This window comes from Carassius auratus, chromosome 1, assembly GCF_003368295.1.
Source record: "Carassius auratus strain Wakin chromosome 1, ASM336829v1, whole genome shotgun sequence".
NCBI classification, from domain to species: domain Eukaryota; kingdom Metazoa; phylum Chordata; class Actinopteri; order Cypriniformes; family Cyprinidae; genus Carassius; species Carassius auratus.
In genome coordinates, this window is record NC_039243.1 from 7309662 (window position 1) to 7334280 (window position 24619).

The window sequence follows — 24619 nt, forward strand, 5'->3', positions numbered from 1 at the left end:
AAAAAGCTAAATGTTTTCATTACATTTTAATTTCGGTTCATTCTTGGTTTAAAAACAAATCTTCAGGTGCCATGTGCAGAGCGAAATGGGAACGGTCCAGCATTTAGCAATAATTATTATTAACTCAAACTACTAACACTTTGCATTTTTGAATTATGTCTTATGTGTGACCAAAAATTGAGCATTTTCTGTTTCAGCTGTTTGATCGCGCTGGTGCCTCGTGCACATATTCACTGGAAACAGCAGTCGTTCACCAGACATTCAGTGTTAGCAGCGGTCAACTTAATCCACATATTGTTATTTATTTATTTTTTTTCATTGATACTGAAACGCGCGTGAACGACAAAGCCTATTTTACCTCATGAATAATACTTAAGCTTCAAAAGGGCAACATCACGAATATGGAAACGGATTTCTCCCGAGTGAAAGAATGAGAAAGCCCAACCTTACCTTATGCTTAGCTTTAAATTATTATTATTTTTTGTTTGTTTATAGCTAAGCCTATATTATTATATACTGCAATTATATTTATCCATTATAATTCTATATTTTCAATTCTTGTTTTGTTCTGATGTATTTGTTAAATTTAAAGGATTTGTTGTCAAGTGAAGGGAACTAAACATATCCTGTTTGTACATGATAACATTATTAGGCCAGAAAAAAACATACAAACGAAAATGGGTGATTAATCCGTTAAAATGAAACCTATACACGACTCTTTGTTTTTATTTCACAAACTTTATTTTTTAGCGTGTTTAAAAAAAAATAGGCTAAAGAAACCATGCAGCAAATGGAAAAAGGCGATTAATCCGTTAAAATGTGTTACTCTGGGTTAAAAGTAATTATAAGTATTATATACTTCAGAGCAGATCCTGCATGGGCCTAATCAAGGCTAAAGGCACAATCACACCAAGCACGATAACTATATAAATAACGCTAAAGATATAGTTCTAAAAATCGTTCTCAATATTAAAGAATAGCGGAGTCCACACCACAATTATCACGATAAAGGCACAGAGAAACGATATCGTTGGAATCACTTTCAGAATGATTTTATTTTTTTCTGATGAACGATAAAAACATTGGCAACCAATCAGAATCAATCCCGCTGTAATGAGCTCGATAATTTAAAGCAGCAGACTCGCGTCCGCTACAAGGTGTTTTTTTTTTTTCATTGCATCTGAAAATGACTTCCTTCATCACATTCACTTCATGCGCTCTGGCGCAGATCCCCCTCTCGCTTTGCTCAGCTTTGGACGATTTAAAAATGTTTGATATAAAGGTCGCTGTCCGATTTTATACTGGAATTGTTCATGTAAAAAAATCTAATTATATTGTTAAACAATAATAAAATGTCATTAAGAAATACCATCGACCTGAGTAAATTTGACAATAATGGAATTGTGACTTTAAAGGTTAGTGATTTAGGAGGTGAAAATACTGTAAAATTATAAATGGCATTGGATTTTAGAGCATAACAACTGAAGGATTATGAAAAAATTCTGTTCAGCTGGAAGGGGTTGCGTTTTTTGGGGGTAGTTATGTATGTCTTGTGGGGGTCGAGATAAAGGTGTGAATCTCTTGCTCTTTCATATGGACAGTGTCTTATGAGGCTTTAAAAGTTGCTGAACTGGTTTATATAGGACTGTTGTTTTGGTTATATGGTCTCTCCCCACGTAAGATTTTTCTAGTTCTAGTTGTTCGTTTGTTATATTCAACTAATCAGAGGTTTATATTAAATTTACATAATCATATCTTAATATATTCCGCGCTCAAGCACATGCATTAAGTTTGCCACAAGTGGCTCAACCCCGCGAGTCTGACAGAGACACGCCACCGAGCAAAGGATGAGCGGAGCGGTGTGATTCTGACTGGAGCCTCCATCACGAGTACAATTCATGCCAACAGCCCGTAATATAACTGCATATTCAGCAAGAATTCATGTTAAAAATATTTAGCTATGGCTTGGTCAGGTTATAATGACTGCAATAGTCAAGTGGGATGTTACAAGCTATATGAGTTTGTCTGTTTCTTTTACTGATTATTTTCGGGTTAAAGCATGATTTAAACAGATAAAGCACATTCACACGCAATCGCTTTAGCAATAATGCATTCAAACAAATGTGATCTTACAGTGATCTTACAATCTGATTTTGAAATCTTGAAGAAATTCATCGATCTGTTTAGATAAAATAACTGACTGTACTGTTATTTTCCTCACAAACAAAATTTGCACAGCTGATGGGCTAGTATTAACAAAAAATAAATAATACAAAATTATATATAATAAAAAAAAAATTATAAAATAAAATAAAGGTCTTTCCAGCATTAAGGTAATAACATTACAGTTTTTTTTCCATCTTGTCTCAGTTATAAATTTATAACTATATTAAAACATGTTTTGAAAAATGTCTTTGTCATTTGAATATTGATTTTAAAATCGATTTAAATCATGAATCAGTTTTTTTTTTTTTTAGGCCATATGCTATCGCCCAGCACTAAAAGCAAGTAAAGGCGGCTCCCTTTAAAATCCCTTATGTTGTCAGTTAATGAAGCTCTTTTTTACATCGTGTGCATTTTGTTGTTTATAATGAGAGAACTTGAGTTTAATCAAGAGGACGGTTTATTAATCCGTCCATTCTTTAGAGTTTCAAAGATTTAGCTAAATCGTGCAGGTTTAATTTATTTGTTTCTTGTTTTAGGCTAATTAGGCATAATTAATGTGAACGAAATTATCGAGCTTTACGTTTAAACATGCAACAATTTCTTAATCAGTTTACAGACAAATGTCTTTTTCCCAAGAAGTTATCTGTCAAAATAAAGGACAGGTAACGAATAACAAAAATACATGCTGTTTTATTAAAGGAATTTTAAAATATAAATTAAAATATAGGCATAATATATGAAAATATTGACATTGCACATTAATCTATGTAGCCTACCCCCTAAAATAGGCTACCACTTTTAATGCTCAGATGCAAAGTAAACCACAATTTATTTTGAATAATATGACACATAATTCATATAATATAAATAATACTGCACACCTTTTAAATGTATCAAATCTAAAATATGGTTTAATACCATGTAGCTTAGAAAAAATATAAGCACAGGCTCAGGCACAGACTTGACATTTATCCTGCTTGAATTCGTTCTAAGAAATGCACATAACTTCATAAGTACCAAACTTTCATCTGTGAATATTACATATTAAATATATAAAATATTTTAACTATAGTCTTTTTCTTTCATTTTCCGTGATTGAAGCTGTCAAATGTTACACATCAGGAAGGCAAATTGGACGTCTATTTGTGAAAATGTGCTGTGATGCGCTTGTTTGATAACTTGTGGTCAAAGCGCCACTCAGCGGTCAAAAGCTGCAAATGCACTTTACAAACGCCGCGGCGGCGGAACGTGAAGCGGTAAAAGAGGCCTTTAGGCTGTCTACTTACTGTATGTCCAGCAAAACATCTGACTTGTCGAAAACCGATAATATATCCGGTGATGTGTAGTGCCGAATTTCAATCAATTTGTCTCTGGTGAAACTGATTGCAGGAACATAAAGACAGGACAACTAACAAAAACAACTGCATAGCACGCCACAGATGCTGCCATCAACATCGGTGTCATCTTGTATCTTATTTGTAGTAAACCATGTTTAATTTCATAATGGGTGAATATATAGCTCATAGAATTATAGAGCTATACAATGTATCTTTCCTTAAACAAAACACACATATAGCTTTAAAGAAATAATCACTACACATTAATTAAATGTCTTTTTCCTTACCAGTAATTGAGATGTATGTGTTAGCAGGTGTGTCTGGAACCCGATTAGCTTGTTTGTCAGCATTAAAAACTAAAGGTTTTTCCCCTGATCCATTTGGGAAGAGAAACAGAGAACAACAAGATGGAGGAAGAGTTATGAGTCATGTGCTGATCACATTTTGTATGGTTTTGGTGAGTAATTTGCAAGTAAAGAGCAGGAGTTCATTATGGTCTCTGGATTGGCTGAAACTGTAATGAAATTCATAATGTTTTTTTTTTTTTTTTTTTTTTTTTTTTTTTATAATTACCTGAAAGTGAAATGTATGTAATGTTCCATAATAAAAATATAACACAGTGATGTTATTTTGTGCTTCACAGTAAATCTCACCGTTCTTAACAGGATTGAGCTCCACATTTTCTCTGTGTACTTCAGTCAGCACACCCTCAGACTGAAAGAGAGAGTGAGTGTGTGTTAACTACCTGTGGTGTTTTCTGTTCTTGTATAGATCATACTATACTAATACTATACTAACAAATGAACAAATCAAATGAAACAAAATGTGACAGAATTCCCATTAGACGTACCACCACCTTCAGCGTCTTTCTCACTCCATCAGAGTAGATGGCATCATATGCTGAAACTTTCACCTCAATATCCTTATTGCCCAGCGTCATGGGAATAATCACATATGAAACTGATATACTGGAGTCTTTCTCAACAGATACTGTCGTTCTGTATTTGCCTTTCTTACTGGCAAAGCTGCAAACATCTTCTGTCTTCATAAACTCCACACGCACCTGGATAAAACACATGAGACTGTTTTAGAATAAGACAGTATTCTTCACTTACTTTCAGTTTGTTCCACTAGCAGCACAAAACCTCAAATGAGTCTCAGGATCCATGTCCAAAAGGCCAAGTTTAATTTAATTTATTCCATTATAATAGCTTTATCATTCTGTTTAATCTAGTTGCATCTGCTGAGTAGGTGTGGTTACAGAGTCTGGTGAGTTAAGAGAGACTAATAAGAGTCCCCATGCAGCAATGGTGGAAAGAAGGAGATAACATGCAATGCATTTGATAAATTATCAAAGTGAGGTTGATTGATGTTATCGAGCTGGGGATTGTTCATAAGCAAACAGACTGTGAGCAGACTGAAGCGTCAAAGCATACTTAAGCAGCATATGCTGTTTTTTTACATGGCAATGTTTTACCATTCTTATTTTTGGTTCATATCACCCCTATATTGAAAATATTTTGGATATTTTTTATTATTATTATTATTATTTCTGATACACAGCAAAATCCCCAGTGTTAATTTAACACTCCCCAGTGTTAATTTAACACTCTGAGTGTGGACTCATATAAACACTGAAGCAGTGTTAAAAGTAACACTGAAGCAGAGTTGAAGTTAATGAGATAATTAAGAAGTTAATTGAGTTATGATTAAGCATTACTGAGGACACCTGATTTTAACAAGCAGAATCACCAAACGAGAAAATCACAATTTGTGTGTCACCATTATAGTGGTCAGTGTTTGATTTAGCTGGGATCTTGGCTTGTAACTTTTTACTTTTAAAGTTTGTTTGTCAAACCAAGAGCAAAAATCATCGCGTGTTGATGATTATGTTTTAATGTAATCGTTGTTTGACATGAATCACTGAACTCATTTACAGTGTTTTCTCAAAGTGAAACTTCCATTATTGATCGTCACAGCTTTGATTCCACAATGAAAAAATCTGTATTTTCTATACATTTTGTAGGTATCTCTTGCAAGTGATTCTGTTTTTTTATTAAAAATTTTTAATTTTAGGCACACACAGATAACAATAATCAGCGTATGAATCTCAACAACGGTGACAAACAGCATATCCAGATAAACAGACCAACTCTGAACATAAAAAAACTAGATACTAAAAATGAACATAAAAACAGCAAAAGTAAAATATAGTTAGAATAAAAAGTTAAAAAGACAGTTCAGCTCATAATTTATTCATGCCACAATGCATGATGGGAGCCATGGATGAGTTTTTATTGGCTACAACATGCTTTTTTGATGGTCACCGTTGTTGTGATGCTCACGCTGATTCTTGATGTCTGTGTGTCCAAACAAAAGATTTCTTTTTTACGTAGAACTAACTATTAAAAACATGTCATACTATGTCAGAAATGCTGAGTTGCTTCCTTTTCTTTTTCACTTAATTTATGTATGCAGTAAAGAAACTTAAACTCAGGCATTCAGGTCACTCTATAACAAATAGCTCAAATCACAATCAATGGCACACATAATTGCCTTTGCTGTGGTCTGTCTGTATGATATAATTCAGTCACCACAGCCACATAAATCTAAAGATAATAACTGAAGGGTCAAGATCCCAACTAAATCAAACATTGACCACTATAATGGTGACACACAAATTGTGATTTTCTCGTTTGGTGATTCTGCTTGTTAACATCAGGTGTCTTCAATAATGGTCAATCATAACTCAATTAACTCCTTAATTATCTCATTAACGTCAACTCCGCTTCAGTGTTACTTTTAACACTGCTTCAGTGTTTATATGAGTCCACACTCAAGAGTGTTAAATGAACACTGGGGATTTTGCTGTGTAGATAGATATTTTCTATTTGGTGTTTTCTGTTTTCTGTGCAATGTAAATGTTTGCGATGATTGATGGGGTTGCTGGATATATTAAACATTCAATTCATGATACATTTTGGGTTTGCTGCTTTATGTACTTTGCTGGGTAAATCCAAAGCAGATCAACATTAATTTAATTTAATAATCAACATTTAATAATACCTAGTTTTAAGGTTTCTGTCCTTACTCAGATATATAGCCATAAAACTCAAAAAAGGGCAGCAGTTATAAAACATTTGTATTATTTTATATTTATTGGCCACAGGCAAAAACAGCAGATTTCTTGTGCAGTGCTGAAATCTGGATGGTTATGAATTCTTTCATCAAATTATAGGCATTATGAAAGATTCATTATGCATATATTAATTTGTTCATAGAGCTTTGTGAGATTGTGATGAACAAAAATGTCAGTTTTTTATAGATTATTAAGTGAGTGCTCATTCTGCCTTACCAAACTATGCACACAGCAGCCTATGCTTGCTTTTAGTAAAACAATAAGCGTTAAATCAACTCTGCTCAGAGGGCATATTGCCCCAATCTACAGAGAAGTAAAATAACACTGAAGCAGTGTTAAAGTTAATGAGATAATTAAGAGATGAATTAAGTGCAGATTGAGCATTAGTGATGAACAGCTGCTGTGAAAAAAAACAACATCACTGAAGAAAAGAGAAACACCAGGGGCCTGTTCTTTTTACGTCGCTTATTACATCCGAGATCAAATGACACATCCAAGATGATATCATCGTGCTAATCATGATCCGGCTAATTGGGTTCTTCGAACACACCTGTTGTGTATGATTAGTATCGCTGGATTGAGTTATCTGAGATAATTGCGCGTTCATGTGTGGGATATCCCAGCAGGCACAGTACATCAATGTGACGTCAGGAAGACGTTGGACTCCAACTAATCCAACGTCAGTCCGACGTCATATTTTGGTTGAAAATGAAAGTTGGGTTGACGTCTAAACCCAACTTTGTTTGAGGTCAAACTCTGACATCAGACAGACGTTGAATTTTGGTTGGAATAAGCACCACACTGCAACAAAGGGTGAAATGCATGGCAGCACATTAAATATCTCAAGATATCAGCAGAGAAGGATTAAACAACTCCATGAACAGCATCACCAGCTTCACTCATTACTAACCAGACTGACTTTATTTCTGTTAGACATCTACAAAAGCTCTTATTGGAAATTAACAGAGTTTTAATTCTAATGTGTTTAATTTCCATAACAGCATAACAGTTAAACACCACAACAGTGATTAGTGTTTCCATTAGCTGGGCTCTTAACACTTATTATATCTTTTGTTTCCGCTGTGACAGTTGTGTGTCAAGCACATTTGCAGCATCAAAGAAAGATAATGTGACATGAGATCAGGTGATGGCTGTTATCTGTTAATGGTTTTATAATCATAAAATAACCTGATTCACTGATGTTTTAACATTCATATTACAAACAATGTGTTTCTGTCACATGAGATCCAGTGGTGTTATAACAATCAGTTAAAATCTTTTAAACATGAGTTCAAAAAACTTAACCTATGCTGACACACACAGACATCAACAATCAGCGTATGAATCTCAACAATGGTGACATGCTTCATGCAGCAATGCATGCTGGGAGCCATGAGTTTTATTCTATGGTGGCTCCCAGCATGCATTGCTGCATGAAGCATGTAACCATTGTTGAGATTCATATACTGATTAATGATGTCTATGTGTCTCAAAAGAATTTTCTCTCAAAATGTATTCAAAAAAAAAAATCAGAATGTCAGATCTGATGGAGGAAAGTATTGTTTCTTGAATATTGTTCGTTAACAATTGGGTCAATCACAAGAAAAATTATCCTCAATCATTTTTCATCATGATAACTATATCACCTTATATTTGTTCATGGCCCCTTTTATAACAAGTTATGTGCTTTGGTAAACACTATTACATGACCCACAAACTTACTAAGCCAAGAGTCAAACTACCCAACTAAAGCAAACACTGATCACAATAATGGTGATCAAACATTTTCAAATAAAACATCAACATCTAAATCTCTGTTAATTCTCAAAAATAACTTCTGTAGACGTCTGACAGAAATAAAGTCAAACTGTTAAGTAATAAGTGAAGCTCGTAATATGTGTACTGCCATGCATTTAAATGTTTTTTATGATTTTTTTTTTTTTTTTGTGGGGGTGTTTATTCCAGCCAAAATTCAGCATCTGCCCAACGTTGGAGCTTGACGTCAAACAGTCGTTGGATTTAGACGTCAACCCGATTTTCATTTTCAACCAAAATCCAACGTCTAACTGACGTTGGAGTCTACATCCTGTGCCTGCTGGGATGTATCAATACTCGAAACCATGATCAGAAGTGCAGCGATTGGCTGGTGGCAAGACGGCAATGTAATGACGTCATATAATTTAAAACGACACCTGACTGAAATTTCTGGACTTTTATAAGGAAACAGCCAAGCAAACAAAACTACATAGATGTTATAATAGATACATGAAACAGATAATAGATACATGTTTTTATTTTATTAGAATTTTTTTTTCATGATTCCCAATTATTTAGTTTTCGCAATTTATAATAGTTGTGCAGTCTTTACATTTTTATTTCAATGTAGAAATTATCTATTCATTTCATTTTATATTTGGACAGATTTGTTACGTGACAGCATTAATGATAGTTTCTTAAGGGTCAATATCATGTTATCTGCATCTCCTGTGCTCCATCAAGCCACTCTTATAATAGCAGTCATCACTCAAAATAATGCACGACTCTATTATCTGTATAGCATGTGTGTAAGACTCTAATACAATTATGAAGTAATACTTTTATGACAAATAAATAGTTCAGTGAGTAAAACTGGCTGTCTATAGTACACTGTAAAAAGTGTTTCCCTATATTTATTCAGTAAAATTGTGTCAAAATTTTACAAGCAATATTATTAATTACATTTAAAACATTTTAATTAAGTAGAAATAATCATTAAAAATGAGTAGAATAACATGAAAATATTAAGTAAAATTTACATAAAAATATTGATTTCATTGGACAAAAAACAAACAAACAAAAAAAACACTATGCTAAAGAATACTATGTTATGCATGCCAGGCCAGTAGTTGGCGATCATCAAACACCCTTCAAAAACATTATATGCATGCACATGACATCAGCCTATTTACAAATTAACATTTTTGTTGCTTACATAGATATGATAGATATGATTAGCATAGTGTTTTTTTGTTTGTTTGATTTTTGTCCAATGAAATCAATATTTTTAAGTAAATTTTACTTAATTTTTTCATGTTATTCTACTCATTTTTAATGATTATTTCTACTTAATTAAAATGTGTTAAATTTAATTAATAATATTGCTTGTAAATTTTTGACACAATTTTACTGAATAAATATAGGGAAACACTTTTTACAGTGTAGTAGGGCTGCACGATTAATTGCATGCGATTGTCATGCGTGTCTTTGTCAGTAAAGCCGGTTCTGTGATTAGCAGTAAATGTCCACCACCTGGTTTCAAATGGAGCGGCACTTCCCAGCTAGAATTTTCTTTGTTCTAAAATGTTCTAAGAACATTCCCATGGATTGTTCTAACAATGTTTTTAGCGGGTAGTTTTATTTTTGTTCCCAGAACGTTCTCTCAAAAGATAGGATAACGTTCTCTAAAAACATTCTACAAATGTTTATCAATAACATTATTAGAACATTATTCCATAACATTCTAATTAAGATTTAAGTGGATGTTTAGATGTGGAGGTTGATGTCTGTTTAAAAGTAATAGCTTGGTTTGATGTCACCATAATGCTGGTAAGTGTTGGCTTTAGTTGTGCAATTTGACACTTGACTTGACGGTGTTGTTTTTTAGCTGCTGTCATCTTTATTGTGGCTAAAACAGCAAACGAATATGTGGTTCAATGGTGCTGTTTGCTTGCTGATGATTGATATGTCTGATTACTTGTTTTCACCCAAGCTACTGTGTGGTGTTAGTTAAGTATTATTTATTAAAGTGACTCAAGGGTCAACAACCTGACACCCAATTGAATTTAAAGCAGATAATTTCAAAAATTTAAATAAAAATTTGTCACACAAACATCAAGATTCAGTGTATGAATCTCAGCAATGGTGACATGCTTTATGCTGCAATGTATTCTGGGTACATCATGCAAAACTCATCCATAGCACCCAGAATGCATTGCGGCATGAAGCATGTCACCATTGTTGAGATTCTTACACTAATTCTTAAGGTCTCTGTATGTCTAAGCATCCTATGGTTTGAAGTGATTCTAAAACAATGTAGTTTAAAAAGATCAGATAAAAATAAAATAAAATAAATTGTCAGGACCCTGTGTATTGCAACACATCTGCTATAGTCACTAATATTAAATTAATAGCGTAGAACAGACTCCTGGTAAAATCAGTTGATCAGATTGTTACATTAAGACATTTTTAATATCAGCCAGTAACCAACATTATCTAATGACATATTTTTCTCAATGTTTTGCTGTAACAGGTATAACTACAGCAGCTAAATGAACGCTAACACTGAAAAGACTCATACTTCCTAAGTACTGATCAGCATAATGGTGACATCAAACTAAACTATAATTTTCAATAAACCATCAAAATTTCTGTTAATCTCAATAAGAACTTTTTTACATTTATGACAGAAATAAATCTTGTTTATAATAAGTGAAGATTGTCATGTTTTTGGAGTATTTACGCTAGAGTTTGACACCAAACAGAGGTTGGGTTTTCACTTTCAACCAACATCTGACTTCTGAGCAATGTCAGTCCACATCTAGTGTGATGGGAAGCCGTAATTCACTGACAAGCTGTGCAATATCACGTTCATAATCGCAGATTAATCGCATGCGGTTATGAACGCGATATTGCGTAGCTTGTCAACGATCTGCGGCTCTGTATATTAGGTGCGGCTCCATTTGAAAGCAGCTGATGGACATTTACCGCTAATCACAGAACCATCTTTACTGATGAGACACGCATGACAATCGCATGCGATTAATCGTGCCGTCCTACAGTGTAGGCTGTTATGGACTACACAGCATTTTTATATTATTTTTAAATATATATTTTTTTTATGATTATTATTTTAAATTATTGTCCCTGGATCAGTACGATACTCTTGTAATAAAGTAGCAGTGGTAGCAGACATATTTTGAGTATCAGTTCTGGTTGAAAAGAAGCGATCTAATCCTGTTTACATGAAATAAGCCTGCTCCTGGGCAGGTTTAAGCTTATGGACCTGTTGCTATGACAGCAGCTCCGGGATGAGCTTCGAAGAACCAAATGATCCAAGATCACGCCAAATCATCAACATTCAAATCCAGCTAACTGAGTTAGCGACGTACGAAGAACGGGCCCCAGAACTGCATCTGACTTTAGCCATGACATCAACTGAGGAAAAAAATATTTAAAAAAACAATACCACCAGTCAAGGTTTGCTTAAGGTAGTCTCTTGACCCCTTTATTCAATCAAAGTAATATGCTTCTAAGCTATTGCAATTTTTTTTTACAGTGATTGTTTGTGTACAGCAGCTGAGCTTGTACTTAGTTTGTAACTCATGACAAATTAACATCATTAAGTGCTCTCTCTGGTTTATCATTCAGCTGACATTCATCACTGATATAAAAAAAAAAAAAAAAAACACCCACTAAAAAAAATTCACAATGCTTCAATATCGGAAAAAACAAAAATAAACCATATTTGTTCAGGCTTTTAGACATAAACACTTATCATATGATCCTCAACAGTGGTGGCAATAAGTTTTCATACTGCAGTGCATGTTTGCATGATGGAGGTTCTTACTGTTGTGTTACCCATCATGCACTGCAGGCATATAATGCTCTGTCTAATGATGGCAAGATGAAGCAAGTACACCCGGCTGCAGCCTGCAGATCAAGGCGGGGCTGCACCTACACCTACTCTAATTGGTTTGATCGTCTTTCAAAGACATACATGATAGGAAATGTGTGCGTAGTTGGTGTAGAACGGAAAATGCTGTTTAAAAAGCTAAAAACGCTGTATAGTTTCACAAAGCCTTTACTATAATGCAGTTTTTTATTGTCAACTTGACTCACTATGTCTGATTTATTATAACGTTAATGAGATAATTAAGTGACTAATTAAATAAAGATTGTGTATTAGTGATGAACACCTGCTGTTAACAATCAACATCACTGAAGAAAAGAGAAACACAAGAGCTATAACTGATTTTAAGCAGAGCCTTGGATGAAATAAGTTGGAAGGAAAATAAAAAATAACTTTGTCACCATACTTGTGGTCAGTATTTGCTTCATTTGGGCTCTTGAGCCTTTTAACGGTTTTGATAAGTTTGCTTCTAAGCAAATGCATTACTGTTTCATGACAAACATGTATGCAATGCAAAAACAAACTAGGAGGTAACTTATGCTTTTGATACCTGTTTGATCTTGATTCAAACGCATTATTCTTAAAAAAAAAACAGTGATTTTTATACATTTCCACCATAATGCTTCTATGTTAAGAGAAAAAGAAAACCGTTTAGGATTACGCATTTAGCCATGACCATTTATCATATGATCCTCAACAGTGGTGACAAATAATTATACATACTGCAGTGCATTATGGGAGTTTTTCATGTATTACAACATGAAGCATTTTGTTGATTGTCACCATTGCAGAGATTCATATGATGGTTCTTGATATCTGTGTGTGTCTAAAAAAAAAAGCACTGGTGTTAAGATTTTTGTATGTGTTACACAGATTTATAATCTATTCTCTGTAAACGTTGAATAACTTTTTTGTGTGCTGCAGTTTCACTGGGACAATTATTTGAACTCTAAACTTCTGGAAAAACACATTATTCTCAATATAATCACCAGCTCATTGTGCCTATATGTTTATTGTACACCACTGATCTCTCATCTCTACAACACCACACATAGGGCTACAGAGAGAGAGACCTAGCACAACCAATCCAAACACTAATCTCCATGATGATGGCATCATTTTAACCAATAAAACATCAATACCTGATCCTCTGTAATTCTCAATAATAGCAGGTGTAAATCATTAATGACAAATTATCGTTTAATTAGTAACTAAATTATCTCATTGACTTTAACTATTTGAGGACTTGGGATTTGACTCAAGACTTGTTGGTGACTTGGAAGGAATGACTTGCTTCCTCCTCTGGTGAAATCAGCTGCTGAGTTCATGGGTGGAGCAAAAGTATGGCAGGACTTTTACTTTCTGACTCCTGGAGTGTCCACCTCTGCATGTTTGTACATGACGATCAGTGCAGACAGGCTACAGACAGCACACATACTGATAAGCAGAGGTGGATACTCCAGGGGTCAGAAAGTAAAAGTCCTGCCACATTTTTGCTCCACCCAAGAACTCAGCAGCTGATTTCACCAGAGGAGGAAACAAGTCATTCCTTCCAAGTCACAAACTAGTCTCAACTCAAATCCCAAGTTCTCAAAGAGTTAAAGTCAATGAGATAATTAAGAAACTAATTAAATGATGATTGTGCATTGGTGATGAACACCTGCTGTTATTGTGCGTTACAGAGGATCAGATGCTGATGTTTTATTGGTTGAAATTATGGCACCATCATAGAGATCAGTGTTTGCTTCAGTTGGGCTCTTGACCTTTGGTTTCTTATGTTAGATATTTCTCTGTAAAAGTACATGTGCTGTTATAAAACAGTGTGATCAGTGCTGTGCAGAAAACCGTTACTAGCTGGTTTTACATGATGACGTAATTATTAAGCATCAGCCTGTTTATTTCCAAAATAATTTTATGTATTGATTATTAACAAATGTTCAGTTTTTAAATAACCTACCTTGTGGAACCGTTGGTTTAATCACTATAATGAATACATTTCCTAATGTATGCAATAAATATACATTTTTGAAGTCTTTTCCTAATAAGACGCACAGACATTATGACCCAGCATATGAATCTCAACAATGGTGACAATCAACAAAACGCTTCAAGCTGAAGTGCATGCTGGGTAACACCATAGTAAAAACTCTGATTATGCACTGTAGCATGAATAATTATTGTAACCACTGTTGAGGATCATATGATAAGTGCTCATGTCTAAAATCCCGAGCCTGTACAATTTTTTCCCCCCAATATTTAAGCATTACAATAATATTTGTTTAATAGGACTTTTTTGTAGTTCAGTAATTGCTGAACATAATTTAACAAACCAAAGAGAGACACCTTCATGAAGTTATTTAAAATGTTTTAGATTAAAAAAGGGCAATAAAATTTTCTACTTCAAGCTTTTAAATCAGCAATGTGTTAATGTTTACTACGTAACACAACCGCAAGTGTTTAAAAGCAAATTACTTTGAATTATTAAAAGCAAACTAACCAACTAAAGCAAACACTGATCTCCATGATGGTGGACTCACCACAATTATGGTGACAACGTTTTTTTTTTTTTTTTTTTTTTTTTTCTTCCAGTTGATTTCATCCAAGGCTGTGCTTAAAGTCAATTGTAGTTCTTGTGTTTCTCTTTTCTTCAGTGATGTTGATTGTTAACAGCAGGTGTTCATCACTAATGCAGAATTATCATTTAATTAGTCACTTAATTATCTCATTGACTTTAACTCTTTGAGGACTTGGGATTTAACTTGAGACTTGTTGGTGACTTGAAAGGAATGACTTGATTCCTCCACTGGTGAAATCAGCTGCTGGGTTCATGGGTGGAATAAACATATGGCAGGACTTTTACTTTCTGGCCCCTGGACTCTCCACCTCTGTTTAAAAGCAAATTACTTTGAATTATTAAAAGGTTCAAGAGCCCAATTAAAGCAAACACTGATCTCCATGATGGTGGACTCACCACAATTATGGTGACGTTTTTTTTTTTTTTTTTTTTTTTTTTCTTCCAGTTGATTTCATCCAAGGCTGTGCTTAAAGTCAATTGTAGTTCTTGTGTTTCTCTTTTCTTCAGTGATGTTGATTGTTAACAGCAGGTGTTCATCACTAATGCAGAATTATCATTTAATTAGTCACTTAATTATCTCATTGACTTTAACTCTTTGAGGACTTGGGATTTAACTTGAGACTTGTTGGTGACTTGAAAGGAATGACTTGATTCCTCCTCTGGTGAAATCAGCTGCTGGGTTTATGGGTGGAATAAACATATGGCAGGACTTTTACTTTCTGACCCCTGGACTCTCCACCAGGTAGGTTATTTAAAAACTGAACACTTGTTAATAATAAATACATAAAATTGTTTTGGAAATAAACAGGCTGATGCCTAATAATTACTTCATCATGTAAAACCAGCTAGTAACGGTTCTCTGCACAGCACTGATCGCACTGTTTTATAACAGCACATGTACTTTTACAGAGAAATATCTAACATAAGAAACCAAAGGTCAAGAGCCCAACTGAAGCAAACACTGATCTCCATGATGGTGGCATAATAACCAATAAAACATTAGCATCTGATCCTCTGTAACGCACAATAACAGCAGGTGTTCATCACCAATGCACAATCATCATTTAATTAGTCTCTTAATTATCTCATTGACTTTAACTCTTTGAGGACTTGGGATTTGAGTTGAGACTAGTTTGTGACTTGGAAGGAATGACTTGTTTCCTCCTCTGGTGAAATCAGCTGCTGAGTTCATGGGTGGAGCAAAAAAGTGGCAGGACTTTTACTTTCTGACCCCTGGAGTATCCACCTCTGGTCATCAGTGAAAAAGGGATTTGTTGTACTGCTCTGGTATTGTGGTGAAAATGAATTTTAGCCATTGGTTCTTCTGATCTTCATTCTTTGGCAGTGAAAATAAAACAAACTTGCCTTTAAAATTAAAAACACACTGTCTCCTCAACATGATGCTATCACACCAACCAGAGCGTCTGTGTGGGGGGTGGGGCAGGTCAGAGTTCCGTTTCTCCCAAGACGGTAGGCAGAGATTATTATGCAAAGTGTTCCTAGTGACGTACATAGAGATGGGCAAAAGATTTGAAATCTATAACGACTCGTTTCAGCGATTCAGAGTCGACTCCTTACTTTAGAAGCCAATAACTTTATAAATCGTGTACTTTTTGGTTTAATTATTTGCACATTGTTTACACTGATGGACAGCTACATCATACACTGTAATACAGGTAATTTTTGATTTCCCATCTGTGTGGCTCTTTAAACGTAGAATGTCCCGAATCATTACAACTGATTGAAAAGAATCGTCTCAATGGTCACAAAATGTATATCGGAGAAGATACCAATTTAATATAAATAGATGATAGTTTATAAAGTGTATCTCAATATTTGACAGTGGCTGTGAGACTGCAATAAAATAAGAGCACAATTATCATGATATTGTGTTTGTAACTATAGCAACGGTTTACAGGTATGTCCTTTCAGAATCATCACTGGCCGATAGAAATAAAAGTTTATCGATTTCTTCACTTTCAAATAACGAGGAGCAGCATATTTTCATTAAATAAAGGGGAGAAAAGTCTATGTTTTGCAATATAGTATTTTTTTTTTAAAGTTTCATAAAAATTGAATTGGCAGACACATTAGACTATTGCAGTGTCATTTATCAACTGCATGACGGATAATTATATGTAACAATAATTGTCTTGTCATGCTATATAAATTAAAACAGTAATGATACACCCCTTTCATTTTCCTTTTTCATACTCTGATGATATGAAATAATCATATTTTCTAAAATTATTTAATTCATAATTCATTCCTCTATCTGATGACCTGATCGTCTTACTGTGGATAATCAACCCAATGAATTTGCTATATTCGTATGTTAGCCTAAAGATCAGCTTAATTTAACAAAACAATCATTTCAGGGATATGGCGAGTTACAGGCTAATGTTTTTTTTTTTTCTTCTTTTGTGCATTATGAAGGCTTTGTAAAACTGTACAGCGTTTTTAGCTTTTTAAACAGCATTCTCCGTCCTACACCAACTATGCACTGTAAAAACTAAAGGTGCCTCAGGTATCCTTTTGAGTACTCCAGGAACCTTAAAATGTATTTTAAGTGCCTCAAAGCTCTTTTTCTCATAATATGTCTTTTATAGTCTTTGCAGTTCGTGCAGGAACTCATGGGATCCTTGAAGCACTTTGTTCCCAGTTTTGAGGTTCTGGAGTCACCCTTTCATTACACTGAGACCTCAAAGTGCTCTGGAGGTTCCTGGAGGAACTCACATTTTAAAAAAGGGTTACTGTAAGCTCTGTTAACATTAAAGTGGTTCCTGGAAGATCTCACTTGTAAAAGCCAGCATCTGGAAGAACCAAGAGATTCATGTGACAAAAATTTAATTTGACTGATTATTATTATTATTATCAATTACTTTTTAGGAATGTGATGGAACAATGACTTTTTTGGCACTTTCCATGTGAAAAAAAAAAACCTAAATGTAATAATCTTCACACTTGTTCTGTCAAAACATAAATAAATAAATACATACATAAAATGACTTAATAACTTAAAATTGTTTTATTGAAATAAGCTAAATGTTAAATCATTTGAAGGTGGATAGTTTACCTTGAAACTTTAAAGCAAACATTAAAAATATTAAATAGTCTAATTATAACAATCGGTAAAATAGTAATATTTAGAGTTTTTTTAATTTGCCTAATAAAATAAGTTTAAATTATTCAGAAATAATTGTTCAGCTGTTGTCAAGAAGAAGAAAATGCATGAGGTTTGGACGCGTCCTCGCGCTCCTACTGTTTGCTCGCGCGCACATGCGTGGAAGAGCGATTTCAAATACAAAGAAGTAACGGCTCCATTCCTCAAAGAGAGTTAGAAACAACCGCTGCACAAGGTGAGTAAAGACTCCAAAATAAATACACAGATTTATTATTTGTATACTAATTCCTACACTGACACATTAGACTGTACACAGCAAAAAAATCTGAGTGAAATTAACTCTGCTGGGAGTACATGTGAGACCACACTCAAGAGTGTGAAAGTGTTAAAATAGCAGTGTTAAATTAACACTGAAGCAGAGTTAAAGTTAATTAGATAATTAAGTGATAATTGACCATTATTGACGAGACCTGATGTTAACATGCAGAATCACAAACACGAAAATCACTATTTAAATGGTGATTAAAATCTCAAACCTCAAGAATCAACCTGTGAATCTCAACAATGGTGAAAATCCAAAAAGCATGTTGCAGTGCATTCTGGGTGCCACCTATCAAAATTCATCCATGACTCCCATGATGCATTGCAGCATGAATAAATTATTAGCTGAATTGTTTCAGTAATTTCCTTTATTCTTACTATTCTATTTTTGTTTTTCATGTTACTTTTAGTAGTTTGTTTAGAGTTGTTCTGTATTTCTGAAGCTTCAACATGGACTACTTTGATGATGTATTTCTTACCTTTCTGGACATGGACAGTATACCGTACACACAGTTTCAATGGAGGGACTGAGAGCTCTCGGACTAAATCTAAAATATCTTAAACTGTGTTCCGAAGATAAAAGGAGGTCTTACATGTTTGGAACAGCATAAGGGTGAGTTATTAATGACATAATTTTCATTTTTGGATGAACTAACCCTTTAACTCAAACCATTTAAGGAAACCGATTGCCTTAAACCGTTGAAGTTGAAAAAACTAACAGTTATGAGTACTCTGAACATAATTCAGTTGAGTTCACTGAAAGAAGATATACATTTCAATTAAGTCATTAAGTGATTAACTGAGTGATAATTGTGAATTAGTGATGAACAGCTGCTGTTAACAAACAGAATTACTGAAGAAAAGATAAACACAAGAACTACAACAACTGACTTTAGACACAGCCTTAGATGAAATCAACTGAAATAAAATACATGAAATCTCTCAAATCTGATTAAACAACCCCACAAACAGCATCACCAGCTCCACTTATTAATAACCAGACTGACTTTATTTCTGTCAGACGTCTACAGAAGATCTTATTGAGAATGAACTAAGGATTAGATGTTGATTTATTATTTCATTTGAAGTAACCATGTTAGAGATCACTGTTTGTATTAGTTGGGCTCTTGACCCTTGATTTCTGTCTTAGTTTTTTCTCTGGCTGTTATAACAGGGTGTTTCTAAAACACATTTGTTGTAATTCAAAAGCCCAGAAGAAATGCCGTCAGGTGTTAACCTGTACCTAGGTGTAGGTTGTTATACTTTATATTGGTGATGATAATTATTCATTATTATTCACAGTTACTGATCCGTGCGGAGTCTAATCTCTGATGAAATAGGTGTTGTGTAATTCGTAGAAGTGGTTCTAGTAAAAATGACACTAAGAGCCAGTGGTTCTGTGAAAATCAGTTAATATAAAAAAATATTTTATAAACATTTGGTACACATAAATTTTTCTTTCTCGTTGGTCAAACACAGACATTAATAATCAGAATATGAACCTCTACAATGGTGATGAAAAAAACATGCTGCAATGCATGCTGGGTACTATTGTAGGACAAAACTCATTCATGGCTCCCAGCATGCTCTGCAGCATTTTTTTTTTGGTCCCCAATGTTGAGGTTCGTATTCTGATTATTGATGTCTTTGTGTGACTGTTTGACACCGTAGAAGACCACACTGTTTGAAAAGTCACTCAGATTAACTGATTATCACAGAACCACTTGCTCTTAGAATCACTTTTACTATAATCCAGCGGTTCCCAAACTTTCTTTCCTGCGCACCCCCTTCTATTTTCCAACTGGGTTGGCGCACCCCCAATCCCCACTTAAAAAAAAAATGCAACAAAGCTGTCTTTTATCGCCGTATAAAAAATTATGTTCAATCGTGCTCAAATAACCAGAACATGCATGACAATAAAAACATCAACAAAGTTTCAATACAATGCAACAAAGCTACACACAAGCTTCCACTTTTAAGAGAACGAGTGACAGACACAGGTTCAGTAACAGAAAGCACGGTTATTTTCAGCCACGTAAAAGAAACATTGCAGCAATAGGCTAGGCCTATTAAATGACCATGGAGCGAGCAGCAGCATCATCTCAACCCGCGGCCCGTCACGAACTCAAATGTGGCCCAGCATGCTGAACACAATGATTATTTTATTTTATTTTTTCAGTTTTACAGTAATTTTTTTTTTTACATTAATAAAAAATTTACTTAAGGAATATAAGCTATAGGCTAATGTTTTTTGTTAAATTATTTTGTGTATCATATATTATTTTAAGACATGAGCAGAACGCATTTAACGAACACATACAAGCGCCCACTTTGGCAGAATTCAATTCAAATAGCCATCAACAGCCATTAGTTCGGTAAAACTGAGCATCAGAATGGACAATTTTGTTTTTAATGGAGAAAAAAATAAAGAAATGTGAAAAATGCCAGCGAATGAACACAGAAAAAATATAGTTGCATTATCAGTAGTGAAGGAGAGTGCTGGATTTTCTTTTTTTTCGTTGAAGTTTGCCCCGCATTTTACTTGAAGAAGTTCAGCCAAATAGAAACACCATATATTACGTGGAAACCTTCTTTAATTGAAGAAATGTGGCAAAACATCTCTGGAGAGAACCTCATATTATTACATTTGAATGTGCTTTCCATATTTTGATCAACATAGGCTACATTTTCTGCAATGTCGCGCGTCAGGGTCATGCTCCTGTGCGCGTCTAAGCCAATGTTAAACAATCCGCGTCTGCGGGGAGACCGTTTTGGACCACTAAGTAGGAGTGACGTAATCATCGTCTTGGGAGAGTGTGTGCGGAGGCTCTGAGGGGACGAACGCGTACCTTCGTTTTTTTATGATCGCGCGGACAGGTGCGCATGGTCAGTACAGGCTTCAAAAGCACAACTGCACATGTGGAGGCAGTGTGAAGAAGCCCATTGCTACTCAAACCTGTGCAATCCGCTTGCACATGCACATAGTGTGGCCTAGTGGAAAAAAAGGTTGAGAACCACTATAACATAACGGTTATGGAAATTAGAACGACAGTACATTGAATTAAATTGCAATGAAGTTACAGACGATCCACACTCTCATCTATGTTGCCTCCAAATCCTCACTCTCTCTTGGCTCTAATGAGTGAATTCAGACACTGATCAACAGCTGCTGTTTACGAGTATAATCACTGAAGAAAAAGGAAACAAGACAAACTAAAGAACTACAACTGACTTCAGCCACAGCTTTAGATGAAATCAACTGAAGATTTAAACAATCAACATACAGCTTTACCAGAAACACATGGTTATAACAGCCAGAGAAAAGACTAAGAAAGAAATCAAGGGTCAAGAGCCCAACTAAAGCAAACACTGATCTCTAACATGGTTACTTCAAATGAAACAATAAATCAACATCTAAACCTTAGTTCATTCTCAATAAGATCTTCTGTAGACGTCTGACAGAAATAAAGTCAGTCTGGTTATTAATAAGTGGAGCTGGTGATGCTGTTTGTGGGGTTGTTTAATCAGATCTTGAGAGATTTCATGTATTTTATTTGTGTCTGTAGTCAGTTGTTGTAGTTCTTGTGTTTCTCTTTTATTCTGTGATTCTGTTTGTTAACAGCAGCTGTTCATCACTAATTCTCAATCAGCACTTAGTTAATCACTTAATTACTTGAATGCAAAGTTTTTAAACTTACATGGTTTAAATCAAGGCAATCTGTTTACTCAAACGGTTTGAGTTCAGTTTACTTAACGGGTTTTACAGTGAAATACTAGAATACATTTTTTTTATAAACTTCATATATATTTAAAATTGACTCACTATAACTATTAGAGAAAAACTTCACATACTTAAGCTTCACAGGGTTAATTATGCAGAACTCAAACAATTGTTAAACAGTTATCTTGATTATAATATGGGCAGCTCATGATGACCATGTTTTTTAACTGCTGTACAACTGAACGGCCAAATTTCGACAGTAACATACTGTTTTTCATTAAAACAGTGCATTCTGGGTAATATTCATCATTTTCGAGAAGGTAGCCTGCTGCTATATATCGTAAATTAACAACGTTCAAAGTCGATACTCAGCGTCTGTGTTTCCAATCACACCCTACACCCTCATTCACTATTCCGTACATGAGTTTACTAATATAGTTAACCTGAGAATGAAAACTAATGAGTGAATTCAGACACTGATCAACAGCTGCTGTTTACGAGTATAATCACTGAAGAAAAAGGAAACAAGACAAACTAAAGAACTACAACTGACTTCAGCCACAGCTTTAGATGAAATCAACTGAAGATTTAAACAATCAACATACAGCTTTACCAACTTCACTCATTACTAACCAGACTGACTTTATTTCTATCAGATCAGAGATCAAAAGATCTTACTGAGAATTACATAGATTTAGATGATAATGTTAGTTTCGTTTAGCATCACCATTGTGGACATCAGTGTTTGCTTTAGTTGGGCTCCTGACCCTTGACTTTTTTACTTTAAATTTTGTTTCATTGCTGTATTTGTATCTTTATGGTACATCTTTTACAGCAATATTAATTTTGATGATCAAATGATTATGGCTGTTTCTATCAAGCATGATCTACTAGACTTTTTTTTGTTTCTTCAATTTTATGAGAATGAACCATAATTTGATAATCTGAACATACTTTTTAACAACAGTTTGAGTTTTAAATATTTTGGGCAGCGGTGTCCACAACACTCAAAGAGAGAGATCAACAATCAGCATATGAATCTCAACAATGGTGACAATCAAAAGGTTCATGATGCAATGCATGCTGGGTACCAGCACAGGATAAAACTCATCCATGACTCCCAGCATGCATTGCGGCATGAATAAATTATGACACAGAATTGTTCACTTATTTTCTTGAATTCTTATGTGCTTATCATTTTGCATTTGTTTTAAGTTTTAGGAGCATGTGTTGTGATGTTCAGAACTGATCTGTTCATTTATTTTATGGATTGTCACCATTGCTGTGATTCATACGCTGATTCTTGATCTTTCTGTCTAAATTTTTAGCAAAGGTTTTTTTTTATGAGTGAAATTTTCTTAACAGTCTTTTATAACTTATGGCTCAGCAGTGTTCCTTCTTATGCTGTAGTATCAATAAGAGAAGAGACATGGGATTAGATCAGAAATAATAGTATTTGTTCTTGTCAATCTATAAACAACATCAGATTTTTTTTTTCTTCTGTGTACTTTTGTTTTGCTATAACAGGTTCCAAAGGCGCATTGTTATAGCATGTAAAAAAAAAAAAAAAAAAAAAACCTTAATTGTTGAAAAGTCACGTTCAAGAGCCCAACTAAAGTAAACACTTATGTATTATCTTATGTGCTTATAATTTTGCTTTTTTCTTAAGTTTTAGTAGCATGTTTTGTGATGTTCAGAACTTATCTGTTTATTTATTTTGTGGATTGTCACCATTGTTGTGATTCATACGGTGATTCTTGATGTTTCTGTCTAAATTTCTTAACAGTCTTTCATAACTTATGGCTCAGCTGGGTTTCCTTATTTTGCTGTAGTATCACTATTCAATAAGAGAAGGGACATGGGATTGGATCAGAAATAGAGTGTTTGTTCTTGTCAATCTATAAACAACAATACATAACAGGTTCCAAAGATGCATTGCTACAGCATGTAAAAAAAAAAAAACGTAGTTGTTGAAAAGTCACGTTCAAGAACCCAACTAAATTAAACACTGATCTCCATCATGGTAGTGAAAAAAAAACCCCCACCTAAACCTATTTAACTCTCAATAAGATCTTCTGTAGACATCTGACAGAAATAAAGTCAGTCTGGTTAGTAATGTGCATCTGGTGAAGCTGTTTGTGGGGTTGTTTAATCAGATCTTGAGAGATTGTTTGAATTATTTTATTTCAGTTGATTTCATCTAAGGCAGTGGCTCAAGTCAGTTGTAGTCCTTGTGTTTCTCTTTCCTTTAGTAATTTTGTTTGTTAATAGCAGGTGTTCATCACTCATGCTCAATCATCAGTTAATCACAGAATTATCTCATTAACTTCACTGATTCAGTGTTAATCAAACACTCTGTAGTGTGCACACATTATAAGTGTTCATTTAAAACCAGAGGTGGAGAGTCCAGGGGTCAGAAAGTAAAAGTCCTGCCACATTTTTGCTCCACCAATGAACTCAGCAGCTGATTTCACCAGAGGAGGAAACAAGTCATTCCTTCCAAGTCACAAACTAGTCTCAACTCAAATCCCAAGTCCTCAAAGAGTTAAAGTCAATGAGATAATTAAG

General features: G+C 34.4%; 1 protein-coding gene across 1 annotated transcript in view; it reads right to left on the minus strand.

The window, feature by feature from the left end:
• LOC113049957 (complement C3-like) overlaps positions 1-24619 on the minus strand; it is a 149971-nt gene that overhangs the window by 30806 nt on the left and 94546 nt on the right. Inside the window, exons 21-23 of the mRNA XM_026212713.1 lie at positions 4354-4566; positions 4157-4217; positions 3791-3874 (exon numbers count right to left, since the gene is read on the minus strand). Of these exons, the coding sequence (XP_026068498.1) occupies positions 3791-3874; positions 4157-4217; positions 4354-4566 (358 nt within the window). The remainder of the gene's footprint in view (positions 1-3790; positions 3875-4156; positions 4218-4353; positions 4567-24619) is intronic.